The sequence below is a fragment of the Egretta garzetta genome, unplaced genomic scaffold, assembly GCF_000687185.1.
Source record: "Egretta garzetta isolate BGI_Z169 unplaced genomic scaffold, ASM68718v1 scaffold397, whole genome shotgun sequence".
Taxonomy (NCBI): Eukaryota; Metazoa; Chordata; class Aves; order Pelecaniformes; family Ardeidae; genus Egretta; species Egretta garzetta.
The window spans coordinates 191,722-208,984 of record NW_009260493.1 but is presented as its reverse complement, the minus strand read 5'-3'; the positions used below and the strand labels follow the sequence as shown (position 1 = coordinate 208,984).

Genomic DNA, 17,263 nt, shown 5'->3' with positions numbered 1-17,263 from the left:
TTGTTTTTTTTAAGAGTAGACAGTCTTCAGCCTACTCTTCTTATTTGCCTTCACTTTTAACAGGCTGATTGCTGATCACAGTGGACCTGAACATAAGATCTGCAATTTGTGCTTGCTAAGTTATTTGATTCCAATCCTTCTAAATTATTTAGATCTATTTCAAAATTAGTCTAGGAAACTATTCAATGTTGCTGGACTCTGAAAACCACTGGAGAATAGGTATGATAGAAACCCGATTTAGTTTACCCAAAATAAGGAGACAGATGCCTTCAGATCTTCACTCATTCATTTACAGATGAGAGAATTTTTATGGCCATTCTGTACACATCACAAACATCAGTAAAGTAACAAGAAGAAACAGGAAAACAGATTATTTCTTTGATAAATGATGAAATGCTTGAGTTTGGCATTTCTGGTCTAGACTTTGCTTGTATTCTTTTTCTGATGTGCTAGGAGCTAGGTGAAAAGTAAGCAGTACTTCCTCTTCATGTCTGTTCTACACAAGTGTTTGAACGAAGTTATAGTGTTGAAGATACCTCAGCACAATGTGGACTGAATGTTACACTAGCTATCATTAGAGTCCAGAAAGAAGGGAGAGTCTGTATTTCTTCACTATTTCTGTTGGGAACTTTGGATTATTATGAAAGGCAGGCACCTGGTGCACTGGCAGATGTGGCACAATCTGCATGTTTTCCTTGAATTTACCCTGGTAATTGAAGATGCCTAGCTCTATTTGAAGCAGTCACAAAGAGGAATGAGGCAGAGCTGGGCAGTAGCATGTCTTCTCCAGAACCCATCATACATCATCCCAGCAAAGTGCTGGAGCCAGGCATGGTTGTTTAGTTACAGTTATTGGAACTAGAATTTGAGAAAAGATTATATTTACCCAAGACAGTGTGTAAGTGCTGAAAAATATTTGGTTAGTTTTAGTTGTCAGTATATTGTGTATTCGTTTTTGGGGTTCTCTGTGACCTCTTATTCGGTAAGAAATGTGTGTGCAGATGGACTCTTATTTACTCCAATGTATTCACTCAAGTTATTTATTAACTCAAAAACTCATACCTAGATAACCATTGGCTTTGTTTCAATAATGACAACGATAATGGTTGCTATTATAGAAGTAGGAACAAACCAAAGTATGGATGTGGGGGCTCACTGACTCATGGACTCTGCTTCCTATTTTTAGTCTCTAATGAAAAAGGAAAAGGAAAAAAATGAGCTAGAAACAGTACTGGTAGAAAGAACTCTCATGAGACTTAGAGTATTTTGCATGTTTTAGTGTATGGTGGGAGCTGTGCCGGTCTGGAAGCCTGGACAACAACGTGTGACTTGATCATGATTTCTGTTTATCACTGGCACTTGGAAACTGCTCTGCTTTGCTTTCATATCTAAAACCAACCTGTCCTCACCTGGGAAGATGAGGAGAAAGGTTACAGGAGTGGAGAAAGCCCTTCTTCCAGTTTACCTCTTCACAGCATTTGCCTGGGCAGATAATTAGTCCTCACACAAACTATTCATTTCAGAGTTTTTATATAAATTTCATCTTATAATTTTGAATAGGTGTCACCATATTGGTTTTGACTTGTGTCTTTTTCAGGAATTCAATCAGAAGTTGCAGTCTAAGCAGTCAGCTCTTACCTCTGTGACTGAGAAAATGAACAAACTAACCCAAGGACAGGAATCGCCTGAACACAAGGGCATAGGAGAGCTGAGCAACCAGTGGCTGGACCTCTGCCTTCAGGCACACAGTTTGCTCATACAGAGGGAGGAGGATCTGCAGAGGACGGGGGATTATCATGATCGCATGAATGTAGTTGAAGTTTTCTTGGAAAAGCTCACAAAAGAGTGGGACAACCTGGCTAGGTAAAAAAAAAAGAAGTAGCACGCACAAAGCTGACTTAGCATATATATGCTGAAAGAGCTCTTTTACAGAGTTTCTCTAGGTTGGATCCACCAAAAGTCCCTTTTTCCGTGCTTAATTAAAAGCAAGCCTCTCATTAATTATAGGACAATTACTTATATTGAAATAAAGAGAGTTTGAGAAGCCAGATCTTCAGTGTTTGTCTTTAAGGCAAGTACTGATTGATCCCATCTCTGGGTATAGCATTTTCTGATATCTCAAGCATTTTGACTATTTTGTTTGAACTCTTTCATTTGTGTTTGTTGTGTTTCATTTGTGGTTTTCATTGTGCTATTGTGTTTTATCTACTAGGCTACCATATTAAAGTTTAGTTCCTTTTGATAAATGATTGCAGCTGCTTTCTATAGCGTAAACACACCGGCTCTGTGCAAAATTGTGGGAGTCTGTTACTGCTGTTGTCACTGTCATGCAACAAGATTTACTCCAACCTCAGTACTTGTTGTTCATATGTACACTATAACCAGTATACTCTGTAGTATTCGTGCTAAATTATATGGTCAGCCTGATGACCACATTGCAGATGAAAGGGAGAGGAATAAAAAACTTTTTAATATTCAAGACTGGTAACTTCAAAAGAATGTGAAAACTGTAGGTATCTATATCATATTGATTTTGGTATATATGACCTCTTTTAAACATCTATCCTGAGATAGGATCTAATAACTAATTTCTGTCCTGTCCATTTTGATAACAGATCTGATGCTGAAAGTACAAACGTGCACCTTGAAGCTTTGCAAAAATTGGCACTGGCACTACAGGAAAGGAGATTTGCTCTGGAAGATTTGAAAGATCAGAAACAGAAGATGATAGAACATCTGAATCTTGACGATAAAGAATTAGTAAAGGAGCAATTTGGTCATTTCGTGCAACGCTGGACTCAGCTGGAGGACCTTGTTAAAAGGAAAATTCAAGTTTCTGTTTCAACCTTGGAAGAACTCAGTTTGGTGCATTCCAAATTTCAGGAACTAATGGAATGGGCAGAGGAGCAGCAACCTAGTATCTCAGAGGCTCTTAAACAGAGCCCTCCTCCAGATTTGGCTCAGAGTCTTCTCATGGATCATCTTACCATTTGCAGTGAGCTTGAAGCCAAACAGCTTGCTCTGAAGATGCTTGTGAAGGATGCTGACAGGGTGATGGCCAACCTAGGGCTCAATGAAAGGCAGGAGCTGCAAAAAGCACTTTCTGATGCACAGCACCATGTAGATTGTCTCAGTGATCTGGTTGGCCAGAGGAGAAAGTACCTGAATAAAGCGTTGTCTGAAAAGACCCAGTTTCTTATGGCAGTCTTTCAGGCTACAAACCAAATTCACCAGCATGAGAAGAAGGTAACATTTCCAGAACACATTTGCCTGTTGCCGGAAGATGTGAACAAACAGATCAGGACTTGTAAGAATACCCAGGCTAACCTGAAGGCTTATCAAAATGAAGTCATGGGGTTGTGGGCTCAAGGAAGGGATTTAATGAAAGAAGCAACAGAACAAGAAAGGAGTGAAGTGTTAGGTAAACTGCAAGAACTACAGAATGTGTATGACACTGTTTTACAAAAGTGTAACCAGAGATTGTTAGACCTGGAGAAGAATATAGTTTCCAGGAAATATTTCAAAGAAGACTTGGATAAAGCTTGCCATTGGCTAAAACAAGCTGATATTATCACATTCCCAGAAGTCAATGTAATGAATAGTAACTCTGAACTGTACACGCAGTTGGCAAAATATCAACAGATTCTTGAGCAATCTCCAGAATATGAAAATCTGTTACTTGCACTGCAAAGAGATGGCCAAGAAATCCTACCATCACTTAATGAAGTGGATCATTCTTATCTGGATGAAAAACTTAACCTTCTCCCTCAGCAATTCAATATTGTCACTACTCTGGCAAAAGAAAAATTATATAAAGTTCAGGAAGCAATTTATGCCAGAAAAGAGTATGCCTCTCTGATTGAGTTGACAAGTAAAGCTCTGACTGAGCTAGAAGATCAGTTTATTAACATGGACAAAGCTCCAGCTGCTGTTTTAGCCAAAGAAGCTGCGTCACTCCAACAGGCCTACAGAGATCTCTTAGGTGAAGTGGTGAGCCTTGGTGCAGCAGTGGATGAACTAAACCAGAAGAAGGAGGCCTTTCGAAGCACTGGCCAGCCATGGCAACCAGATGAGATGTTACAACTTGTCACGCTGTATCAAAAGTTGAAGAGACAAATAGAACAGAAAATCAACCTGTTGGAAGACACAATAGAGGCATGCCAGGAGCATGAGAAAATGTGTAGGCAGTTTGAGGCACAACTAGAGGCTCTGAAGAAGGAGCAAATTAAGGTAAATGAAGAAACACTCCCCATAGAAGAAAAGTTGAAAATATACCATTCTCTGGTGGGCAGTTTGCAAGACTCAGAGAGTCTTCTGAAGCGAATAACTGAACATCTAGAAGCCCTTTCTCCTCAGCTTGACTCATCTGCATGTGAGACAACAAATCACCAAGTGCAGTCTTGGCAAGAGAAACTGAAGTCTTTGCATGCTGCCATTGGTGACACTGTGATGGAGTGTGAGAACAGACTTGTGCAAAGCATAGACTTCCAGACAGAAATCTGCCGCTCACTAGACTGGTTGAGATGGGTGAAAGGAGAACTTAATGAAACATTGAGTTTGGACCTCAAACTGCAAAGCATCCAAGAAGAAATCCGGAAGGTTCAGATACATCAGGAAGAAGTGCAGTCAAGCCTGAGAATAATGAATGCACTGAGCAATAAAGAGAAAGAGAAATATATGAAAGCGAAAGAGCTGATACCTGCTGATCTGGAAAACACTCTTGCTGAGCTGATGGAACTAGACGGTGAAGTTCAAGAAGCTATACACTTGAGACAGGTTAGTGCACCCTAAGTGTGTTTAGTTTCTCACTCATGAAGCTGGAAAATATGACTCTGTGGCTTGATGTTTGTAATCATCATGAAAAGGTTGATTTTTAATAATCCTGTTGTTTGGGTTTTTTAATGACTTAGATTATGGCCTGTTGCCATGGGTGACTTGGGGCAGAGTGGAAAGGCTTCCGTAATATGCATTTGTATCTGCACGTAGAAGTGCAAACTCACTTAAAACCTACTTCCATGTAGTCTCTCTGGACCTGTATTTTAGCTATAATAAAGGGAAAAGAAAGCAAGAATGGGCAAAATCCAGACTCTCAGCAGAGGATAATTTTGTTGCTGCATGAATTTTATGTCTGTGACCCTCTGTAATTTTCCCTTTTCTTTCAGGCCAACTTGAATAAATTATATAGCCTCTGCCAAAGATACTACCAAGTGATGCAGATAGCAAATGACTGGCTTGAAGATGCTCACGAATTTCTACATTTAGCAAGAAATGGTCTTGATGTTGAGAACTCTGAGGAGAATCTAAGGAACCACATTGAATTTTTCAGCAGAGAAAGTCAGTTCAGTAGTCATTTGAAGGAGTTACAAGGCCTTGTGTCTGAGATAGAGCCCTTTATCCAAGCCACAGCAAGAGAGCAGCTGACGCAGAATGTAGCTGCGTTGGAGGAAAAGGTGGCATATCCATCTTTTTTTTTTCTTTCAAGATCCCTTTGTTGGTGATGAAAGAGATCACAACATTAATTGGAGCTTGTAAAATGTTTGTGCTACTGATGAGAGAGGTGGATATTGGGATTCAGAGCTCTTGGATTCTGTTTTCTCTTCTGCCACTGACTGACTAGGCATGTGATCTTGAGGAACCTATGATAAAATTAGGTAAAGCTTGGAACAGCACCGAGAAGAGTAGGGAATGACTGTCCCTTATTTCACCTGGCACAAGACTTATGCAGAACAAATGAAATTGAAGCAGATATTTTGAACTAGAAGTAAATACCTTTTTAACCAGCATAACTGTTACTTCTTATTCCTGAATATTCTGGATTCCAAAAGTTTGGGTGGGTTTAAAACACAACCTAGACAGAGTCACTGAGGAAAAGTCAATCAAGGGCTATTAAATGCCAAGCTGTGTCTATAAGGCACAGCTGAAAATCGGGAGCATATGCTTCTGTGTATGCTCCTTCCCAATAATCTTCCTTTTTCTTGGAAAATACTGTGTAACAGTAAAACTAAGCAGTTACATTGAAAACTAGGTGCAACAATATTCCTGATTTTCAAATGTTTTATATTGCATTAAATTGTTCTTTCTGGAACTACATTTTTAAGGTGTGCTTCTGAGTGGCAGGAGTACCAGACAGCAAGACAGAAGGTTATTGAAGTGATGAATGAAGCTGAGAAAAAATTATCTGAATTCTCAGTAGCTAAAGCTACTTCTTCTCATGAAGCAGAAGAGAAATTGCTAACTCATAAGGTAAGGTACTGAAAAATTTATTAAATCCTTTTCCTTCAGTGAAAATAAATGTATGTTATGTAGGTCCATACCTGTGGCAACCTGAATTTTTGTTTCTAGATCTTTTCCTGTAGCACTTAACTGTGTCATAGCACACCAAGAGGTGTTTTGTGTGGTGCAGAACACACGTTTTATTTGTGGGGTAACTGGAACAGGTATTTTTAATTGCTTTTCAGCTTAATGACTGTAGAGAACTGGAAGGAACCAGGAGGTTCCTAAAAACCTTGAGTGTGTAAGTCCAAAAATTGTCTACCCTACAAGAAATTCAGATCAATAGAAACGTCCATCTACTTTGGATCACATGAAATAGTTTTACTAGGACAGGAAGGGTTGGGGTTTAATATTAACTCTTGTTTAGTCTAAAAGAAAGAAACTTAACTTAAAAGAATTACTTTCCCCTCCAGTATTTAGAGTGCTAATCCATTGCTTTAATATAGCCAGTCCTGCCTGGTCTCCAGCTGTGTCACTGTGAAGGCAGGAATCTCCCCTAAGAGTAAGATCATGTCTGCAGCTTCATGAGAATATCCTGATATCCTTGGGCATCTAAAATGGCATTAGAGATAAACATGAGATAAATGTATGCTTAAACACCTGAATTGCTTCTTCCATTTTTAGACTGTAACAGAAGTCAGTCTTTGCTATGAGAATGGTCCTGAGTATTCATTTCCATCCCTTTTGAGGGCCTAGCAAGGAAGAGAAAATCTGATTACACCAGACTGCTGCTGCTTCCAGAGAGTTGCATTTTGGACCAGGTCCTTCAAGTAGCTGTAGCTAATAAATTGCATAAGAAAAATAGAGACCTAACCACCTCACTCAGCGTAGGGTACCTCCTCTTTGTCTGAAGTGGATAAAAGTGGCTCATCTGCCTGCAAGTGTGTTGAATAGTTTCAAGTTGTTCTCTAAAAGAGGAAAACAGTGCTTATTTTTGCTTTTTCAGACTCTTGTATGTGTAGTGAATTCTTTCCATGAGAAGATCACAGCCCTAGAAGAAAAGGCTTCACAGCTGGAAAAAGTTAGCAATGATGCCAGTAAGGCAACTATAAGTAGATCCATGACAACAGCTTGGCAGCGCTGGACACGGCTCCGGAATGTAGCCCAAGAACAAGAGAAAATTTTGGAAAATGCTGTGCAGGAATGGAAGGGCTTAAATGATAAGGTAACTTCTGTTCTTGGTAAAACCTCCTTTGCTAACTGTACATAGGTTTTGACTCATTATCGTAGAATCATTTGGTTGGAAAAGACCTTTAAGATCATTGAGTCTATTCTAGATTAAGTCAATGTCTTCTTTCTTTTTTTTCTTTTTTTTCCCCTGAAGAGTATGAAGTTGCTATTTTCAAATTTATGCAGTGGTGTTATTGCCCATCACTACACACCAATCATGTGTCTTTTTTTTCCTTATGTCATACCTGACCCTTTTTATCTGTTGTTGTTCATTATTTTATGCTCAGATTAAGGGTTCTCTGAGAATGGGGATAATCTTTTTGTTAAATTTGTAACTTGTGCCAGATACGGGTCTGCCCAGGGATAAAGCTCTAGGTCCTATGGCAATAAAGATAATAAATGCTGAAAAATTAGGAGCCGCTCATCACTTGACAAAAAAATCCCTTAGCAAGTCCTATTCCAGTGTGAAGAGGTAGGGCTAGCTGGCTAGATCTAGCACATTAGAACAGAGGTTTATATTTGCTTTAGAGACTGCTGCACAAGCCTTATACTGCCGCTGTTTTACAGCATCTAAATGTACAACACTGGGTTTAGCACCTTTTGGTATCAGTTGTACTAGCTTCTTAATTTCATTATTGCCAAGACTGCATCTCTTTCCATAGATTGAGAAAGCCACCATAGCAATAGATCAGCTGCAAGGTCGCTTACCAGAAAGCTCAGTGGAAAAGACATCCAAGACAGAGCTCCTGGAACTCTTGGATTACCACAGCAGTTTCCTTCTGGAGGTGGAGCACCAGCTGTCATCTTTGGGCCTGCTCAAACAGCACGCAGTCAGCATGCTTCAGGATGTGGAAACAAAACCTCCGTCTCAGGAGGAGCTACCGGTCATACAAGAAGTCAAAGCAATGCAAGATCGATGCCACAAGTAAGGCAATATTTTAAAAGATTCCCTAGAAAAATAGTACCTTACAATTCATTAATAAGAGTTCACGTATCATTTTTGTTATAATTAACAATAACCATGCTTAAAATAGATGTTAGTTATTATATTGAAAATAAGCATCAGTTTAATTTTAAATGATCTTTAATTAATTTTGAAATATGTTTTTACCATTATCTTTTGTTTCCATCAGCAGGAGTATGCATTTTAGAATATCTACTTCTTGCCTTGCATAATAATACTAACTTATGCAATAGCTGTATGAATTATATTGAAGTTATAACTGATTTTAAACACTTCCATTGCATCTCACTATTAACAGTGACCTTTTCTCTTTTTGTATCCTAAATTCAGATTAGTTTATCCCTTTGTTTCCTCTGCTGGAAGCACTTAGGTACCAAACGCAGGTATCCCATGAAATTTACAGGGGAACTTAACACGTATGCAAACAAAACATATCTTAATATTTCACCCTGTGGTTAAAGAAATGTTTATCTAAATCTAACATGTTTCCCTGTCATGTATAAGCCAGGAATTTTCATGGCTAATTTTCAGGGCTCATATCCACCTCATAACTGCACTAAGGTGCTATTAACTGGACTTCCATGGTGGGAAGAGGGAGAGAGATGGAGAACGAAAAAACTGTAAACCCTGCACCTAGTCTGCGCAAAGTTCACTGTGTGCATGCATAACTGATTACAGTGGAATAGCAATCCCTATAGAAAATGTGTAGATACTAGCACTTTCGTAATTCCATTCTACCCTTAGAACTGGTTTCTAAAAAATAGGGTCTGTCATGATCTCATGCTTGTGACTCAGCTATGCAAGGTTATACAAACATAAATCAAATATGGGAATGTCAAAGTAAGATCCATGTCACATACATAAGAGCTACAAGTAGTCCTGCAGATCTTTCACAGAACTGTCATCTGAAAAAGTTTCTATTTTTTATGGGAGATCCAAGTTCTTGAGGAAAGTGGGGAAATTCTGTCTTAGTAGAAATGTGGAGTTAGGTCCCTGGATCAGAAATGGTGTTCAGATGTTTGATCCATGCCTTATCCTAGGTATTCTGCCAATGCAAATCCCATCAAAAGGGGTGTAATTTTTCTCATGTTACTTGAGATTATAGATATCCACATCCGAACTGGTTAATTCGTGCTCTCTAATTAGTGGAGAGAAATAGACAGGTCTAAGATGCAGTTTTTCTGACGTATTTTAAAAGTTTCTTTTTGAATTACGATGAATCATCCTAAATCATGCCCTATAATTGCCTGCTTCCTCCCCTGACAATAAGGGCAGTCTGTAGTGACGAGCTCAGATGTAGGTGTCTGTATTGTAAGCATTTGCCTTTCTTCAAAAGAACTGTGCGCTCGATGTCAAAATACATAAAACTGCTAATTAGAAGGAATGAACTGAAGAATGAACACGGGAAGTTTAAGTGTGCTGCTTTAGTAGTCTGTTGCAACAGTGCCCCACTTTCTATTACTCTGGATGTGGGGCTATCAGTTATTATCTTTATTTTTCAATATTTTTTGACAAAGCAATGTTTTTAGACATCGCTTAATTCTTCACAAATAGTTATTGTTTCTTTGTTTCTGAAGTATGCAACAGAAAGTGAAAAAAGGTGTGAAGATGGTGAAACAGGAACTTAAGGAACGTGAGGAGGTTGAAGCAGAGATTAATATTGTGAAGTCCTGGATCCAGGAAACAAAAGAATATTTATTAAGCCCTGATGTAGAAGTGGATACTCAACTTCAGGAGTTGCAGGTATATCAAATTTGTCAATTTCTAAATGACAACATTTACCTTCATTGTAATCTGCTAGTGAGTGTTAATCAGTTCAAAAACTCCATGAATTCAAATTAGACAATATTCATTAGGTTTGGAGTAAACCACTAGGCAAATTCATAAAGCATGACGTAGCTGATGAGCTGTAATGCTTTATTTTAAAGATATTTAAGATATATTTAAGTATTTGCATTTATGCAATTTTATGTACTAGCATATTGTTTAGTATTTTTTCTCCTCTCATCTAAAATATGGGCGAACTATAGAATGTGAATGGACAGAATGTGACTTTTTTTTTCTACCTGTCTTGGCAGTTTGGGGTGGGGAGGGAAGCAACAAAATAAAGCACTCGTTTCACTGGAGGTGCTGAAAACTTGACAGTTTCTGTACACATGTTGTCACACGGGAATGGAGAACTGAACAATCAATCATAAATGAGAACCCAGGGAATCCCAAGATGCAATTCTTCATAATGAACTAATTAAAAACTTGAAAGCAATTAGCTTTGTTGCAAGCTACATGTAATGTCTGCTAAGTTTACACAGACATGTTTTTCCCATTGTTCTTAACAATACTGTTTTTCTGTCATTAGTCTCTCCTTGGTGAAGTAACTACTCATCACCAGACTGTTGAAAAAATGGCTGAACAACAACAGAATAAGTACCTGGGGCTTTATACCGTTTTGCCTTCTGAACTCTCTCTTCATTTAGCAGAAGTTGGGCTGGCCCTTGCAACTGTACAAGATCAGGTAAAGCATAGTAGATAAATGCATTACAGATCTATAGACCTTCTTTGGACTTTATAACTTAGTGAAATACAGTACCCAAGTGTGGTCAAACTATGACAACACAGAGTAGTTTCATTACCCTCTTCCTTTAAATTAGAGTACGTTAAATGAAAGTTAATTTCCTTTCAGGAGGAGAGATTTCAGGTGACTGAATTTAATTCTTATTCTTGACAGATTCAAACCAAAGAAAGAGAAACTCAGCAGATCAAAACATTGAATCAAGAGTTTGGTCAGAAAATCCAGGGGATAGCAAATGAACTAAATGCCATTCTTTCCAAACTGAAAAAGAAAACAAATGATATAGCGCAGGCTAAACTTGAACAAAAGGTAAGACAAAGCTTCCCTTATTTGATTACACTATAAATTCTTCTGATTTGGGACATTTACTTCAAGCCAAAGTGGTATTTGTGAAGCATTGCATGACACATTTTTTAATGCAGTTCAACAGAAGAATGGACAGCCATAAGGGTTGACTGATGAGATTTTTTAGTTATATTCTTTGCAAACTAGCCCATACAGGGACTTGAGTGGGTAGCAGAACTTGGAGGAAGTAACTGAAAGTAAGAGCAAGTCAGGTGGACAAAGTTACGCTGTTTCATCTAAATAATGGGTATGACTGCAATCTGGGAAAACCTAAAAGGTTCCCAAACTGCTCCTTCTCCCAGTCTGTACTGAAAAGACCATTCTTTGCAGTACACCTATACTTTTGTTAAATAGAATTTTACTTAACCATTGGTCCATCTCATATCACTTGGTGCAATAATGAGGCAAAGTAATACTAGTGCAATTAAGGGTAATGCAAAGTACTTCTTTCTGTAGGTTTTCTTAATCTTAGGTATGTACCACACTCAGAAAACTCATCTGTTACTTAGGATTATCATATGAGAGCAGAGGGGTTTTGGGGATGGACAGATGAGGGAGAGGTTGGTTGAGGGTGGGGGGTTTTTTATTCATTTGATTTGGTTTTTTAACTAGTGAAAGATAAAATTGACCAAGTTACTGTCTGAAAGTAAGCAAAGCACACCAAATAGGAGAAGATTTGGCATGCCTGGTATGTCAAAAATTACCTGTTTATTTTTATGAGTTGCTCTCAATATGCTCCAAAGTACCATTTGCTTTGCAGCAGCTGTCCCTGAAATATAACCCTTTAAAACTGGTGTATCTCCCTGATCCCAGTGATTAAGCAGAAAGTCAGTGAAATGTGCTTTCCCATGTTATGTAGAATAAAACTCTTTCACAGGAGATTTAGTAAAGTTCTGTCAACTGCATTTATGTGAGCACTCAACTGATACTCCTGAGACTGGGTTGGCTTTGATTATAGCAGTAAATATTTTTATATTAACACTGAAACTGATTGTGAAAAATAAATTAAAAATCTGTTTCACATCCATGTGACCCCAGTCAAGTGGATCCTTACCTTGCTTTTAAACAGCATATAAATTCCACATCGTTTCTACAGTAGAGACATTTATTTATGCCTGCCTGAAATACATGTGTCCTTGTATTTAGATGAGTAGTTCAACATCTGTTTTTATGTCTACATGTAGACACTTATGTCACTAAGTCATGCTACTGCTCATGGAATAATATTTGTTTATCATAATGATTGATCATAACTTACACTCTAAGGTGTGTCTGCTAGGACAGCCCTAACATGAAGAATTTGAAGTACCTTCTTGAAGCACCTATAGCTAGAGCCATATTCTGAATAATTTTTTTCTGATTATTCCAATTTATATTTTTAAGATAATTGTAGAGGAGATAGAGTGTTTAATGAGATTTATTTTATTTATATTACAAAAACAATGAATCATTAACACCTTAGGTATAAAAACAAAATGCCAAAAAACCCCAATACCCCCTCCCCAAGAAACTGTAGCCCGTTAAGTGTGTTATCAATATATGAGAAACAGAGAAAATATTTTAGGTTTCCTGTTTAAGCTTTTCTGAAGTTTTGTAACTGTGGTAAGAATTTTCTGTTGAAAGTCTAGCATGATCCAGACTGCTCCTGTGTCAAGATCAAGCTCTAAAAATGCAAGTTTCAAATTCAAATGGAAGTTTTTATAATGCACTAATGAATAATTACATATTTCTGAGTTTCTAAGAGTATATTTTAAGAGAGCAGCAAAACAAAGCCCCTTTCCAATAAATAAAAATCCTTGACATGGCAATGTGTGCTAACCATTAATTTCAAAAACTAACACAGAAAATGGCAAAGAACAGTTAATGTCACTCTGAAGTGATTCTCGTAGTCTTTGCTATGGCCGGGCAAATGGTTATCCATGTCAGCCAGGAAGTCAGAGAAGAAAGAGGAACAGCACACATTTAAGAGATCACCAAACATCCTGCTGTTCTGTCTTCCTGCTTAAGCAAGTGTTGCTGGTTTCCAGCCAGAATAAAAAATGGAACAAACTATGGAGACTTTGGACAGGGTATAAAAGTTGCAAGTTGGACTAGAAATAATCAACCAGAAAACTAACACTTCTTGGATCACCGATTTTCTTGTTTTTCTGCCTAGATCCTCGGTGAAGAGTTGGACAGCTGCAATATAAAGCTGTTGGAATTAGATGCATCAGTCCAGGACTTTGCAGAGCAGAACGTGCTGCTGTCTAAGCAGCTGGCTAATAGGATCGGGAAACTCACTGCATTGCATCAGCAGACCATACAGCAGGCTGAGTACAGAGCAGCCAAGCTCAGTCAGGTATGATCTCAAATCCTGCCTGCTGTTTCCTTTCAGAAGCAGAAGGAGCATGCAAACTTCTCATTTATTTTCCTGTACTTAGGCAAGAAAAGGCATTCCTTGGTGCATCTGCCTAGTATTCATCAAGGCTTGTATCATACCTCAAATTGGCATTTGAGGTATGGCACAGATGGGTCAGATCAGGAGGGTGGAATAATTCTGTGATACTGCTTTAACATCCTCTTCCATGAATCATCTGCTGGTTGGTTCCTCTGGTGCCCTAAAAAGATTACAGAGCTTCCCACAAACAGTGGCATGCCAGGAAATACTATCTCATTGTACTTTTCAGAGGCTCTGTCCTATGACCATGACCTATATTTGTAGCATTACAAAAGAAAAAAAAAAAAAAGCAAAAAAAAGAAGACACTGTTTTATTCTAGTCACAACCTATAGAGGGTGAATATATACAGTGGCCTTGATAATGCATGATGTTTATGCAACACTTCAGCATTCATAAAGATGCTCCCCCATGGTTCGAAGTCCCTGAAACTCTTTCTTATGTATTTTTTTGCTAATTGTTGTTATCCCCAAAAAGTCTAGCTAAAAGCAAAGATATGGATTTTCTATGATTCTGCCATCAATATCCTGACAAATTATGAGTTCTTTTTTCTGCATGCAAAAAGAAGCTTCTGTAAGGCTTGAAAAAGTTAACCATTTCCTTACATTCTTTTCAGTTTCCTCTGAAAATTTGTTTTTAAAAGAGGTAGAAAATCGCTATCAAAGTAAGAATTCAGTCAAAGGTATTTGGTGAAGGCATTTAACTATTGGGATATTTTTGTTCAGCACCAAGAAATCCAATTCCCCTCATAAAAAATTATAGGTAAGGCAAACAGCATGCAAATACAGTTCTGTCACCTAGGATTTGATCCGTCCTTCATAGAGGACAAATGAATGAAAATCAGTGAAATTATTGTGGCTAAGTGAGGAGAAAATTGGAGCTAAATAGTGCTTTGCTAAATAGAAATTGGATGAATCAGAAAGCAGAGCTTTTGTCCTGTATTTTGAAATAAGCGCAAGATTTCTCTTTTTGGAAATATGACAGGCTGAGTGGGCAAAGCAGGCTTTAAATAAAGGTGATTTGGGGGATGACATGGAAAGAGACAAAGAAATATAAGAAATGACATAAAAAAGGCTTGCAGTGAGCCACAAACGGAGCAAGAAGGTATTTTGGAACTTAGGTATGAGGCTGAATATGTGCAGGAAGCGTACACTCTAGGGATATATTCGAGCATCAGTGCACTCTCCCAGTGTGACCTACATTCTTGTAGTGCCTTTTTTCCCCTAAAATAGATAAGCTTGTTACTGGTAGCAGGCCTACTTTAACTCCATAAATACGGAAGTGATTAAATTATATTTGACAGTAAGAAAAGTTGTTAAAATGATCTCCAAGTTAAAAACAGTAATTGCAATAAAAGTTGAATTGAAAAAAAGTTTATCATTCTCTAAGAACTGCACAGAATTAAATCTTAGGCTTAAGTGGATTTTTCTTTTATATCCAGGCTGCTTCACACTTGGAGGAATACAATGAGATGCTGGAGTTCATACTGAAATGGATCGAGAAAGCAAATATACTAGTGCACGGTAGTATAACATGGAATTCTTCCTCTCAGCTTCGTGATCAGTTTAAAGCCTACCAGGTAATTATATGAGCTATGAAATTTAAAGGGCAGTGTGTAAAAGAAGTTATTTTCTGAGCAGTGAAGTTTTATTTCCTACACTTTTTTGCCTCCTTTCCTTGAGAAAAATGCTAGCTTTCTTTAACTGTTCCCCCAAGACTTAAAAATGATTAATTTGTTTTGGACAATTGTTTTGAAGACTGAAATTAAGATATATTGTTGAATAAACCCCTGTGATTTGAAGTTGATCTCTGTGTTTACTTAAGTACATTGGCTTCTACATCACACTGAGTACCTCACTGCAGCTAATATTCCTCTAAAACCTTAGTTAACCAAATACAATTTTCAGGTTTGCTTTTTTTTCCTTTCTCCTTTACCCTAAATTGGCATAACCTTTGTTCTCACCTGAGGAGTTTCACAGCAAATGTTCTCAGACTGATACCCAATGGAGGAGCTTCTTCCAGCTGCTTCCTGAATATCTCACATCAGAGTGTTTTGCTCTCCCTGGGACAGTGCAATTTGTTCCATGTGTATCTCTGTGTGGAATGTGTAAGTGCAGGATCAGTGGAGCAGTTTGATAAGGTTCAAGCTTGCCTGGTGTTACATAACCACGTGAAACAAATCAGAGCGTCATAAGATGATCATGTCTCACTAATACCAAAATAAGACCGCATTAATTATGGGGTTTATATATACATTAGTTAACAGTCAGCTGCATTCACTTACACTGGGACAAAGTAAATATACAGGCTTAACCAATGCCATCCCACAGAACACTTTGACAGCCATTTTTTAAGCAACGTTAATGACTGCTGCCCTGCTATAACACTACACCCAAATGCTTTCTGCTGCTTCCTATCAGGTACATCATGCTTCCAGAACAAGTCCTATCCATAGATTGCGTATATTATATTTTTACAGGCAAGCGTAACTAAAACACTAAAATGAATGTGTTGGTAAGTACAACTGCTGAAGCTTCATGACTTACTCTTTTGTTTCCCAGTCTCCATAAGCTGAAGCGCTTCAGCATACACTCAAAATTAAGCATATTGCCTAAGCCTTCCAGGAAATTAGTAGAACTTAATCATATGCTTACAGATGTGTACAAATTGAGGAGTTTGCAGAACAAGAATGTGCTTAAAGATTGTTTAATCTGAAGCTAAACTCTGGAATTTAATTTGTTCATATCTCCATCTAGAGTATGCTTGATGAGTCCGGGGAGATTCACAGTGATCTTGAGGCCATGAGTGAGAGGATTGAGTATCTGGCAAGTGTATACTGTACTGAAGGAATGTCACAGCAAGTGCTGGAACTGGGGCGGCGGACAGAGGAATTACAGCAAGTTATCAAAGCACGGCTACCAAATCTCCAAGATGCTGCCAAGGTATATGAAAGCAGTTTTTCTAATGCTAGCTGACAGCAAGGGCGGTGTGTGCAGCATGTTTCTGAGACTTTCTGAGTGCAGATTATCTGTGGTCTATAAAGGTCATGGTTGTGTTGTCTAAAGTTAGATATCTTTCACCGTTTAAGATACTGCTTTCAGGTGCTGTTCCAGATGGGGACAAGGTTCCTGCAGGTCCTGTCATATCTTCCCATTCTGGATGAATGTGTTGGGGATCGTGGTGTGTCTCAAATGGCACTAAGCGTCTTTGTTTAGATACTTGAAACTTATACTGTGCCCTTTTGTTTATTTTTCTCTTAAAAGATATCTAAAGCCTGCTATCTATTAACTCAGATCAGTACTGGAACAGACCAGGACTCCATAATGTAAGACCTGCCTCTACACAGGAGTGCAATGAAAAGAATGAAAATGCTTTTCCATGCCCCTCACATTTCTGTACAGCTCTACCATATGGGTTTATTGTTAATTTAAATGTGTGCTATGCCTATGCTGTGCCTAAGGGCGTGGTGGACTGGTGCAAGACACAGGGAAAAACACAGAAGTCTTT

General features: G+C 38.2%; 1 protein-coding gene across 1 annotated transcript in view; it reads left to right on the top strand.

Moving 5' to 3' along the window:
- The window catches only part of SYNE1 (spectrin repeat containing nuclear envelope protein 1), a 304,520-nt gene that overhangs the window by 174,608 nt on the left and 112,649 nt on the right, over nt 1-17,263 (top strand). The window contains 12 exon segments of the mRNA XM_035899865.1: nt 1,598-1,863; nt 2,616-4,776; nt 5,163-5,494; nt 6,099-6,243; nt 7,220-7,438; nt 8,106-8,368; nt 9,985-10,150; nt 10,764-10,919; nt 11,133-11,285; nt 13,477-13,659; nt 15,198-15,335; nt 16,513-16,698. Coding sequence (XP_035755758.1) covers nt 1,598-1,863; nt 2,616-4,776; nt 5,163-5,494; nt 6,099-6,243; nt 7,220-7,438; nt 8,106-8,368; nt 9,985-10,150; nt 10,764-10,919; nt 11,133-11,285; nt 13,477-13,659; nt 15,198-15,335; nt 16,513-16,698 — 4,368 coding nt within the window.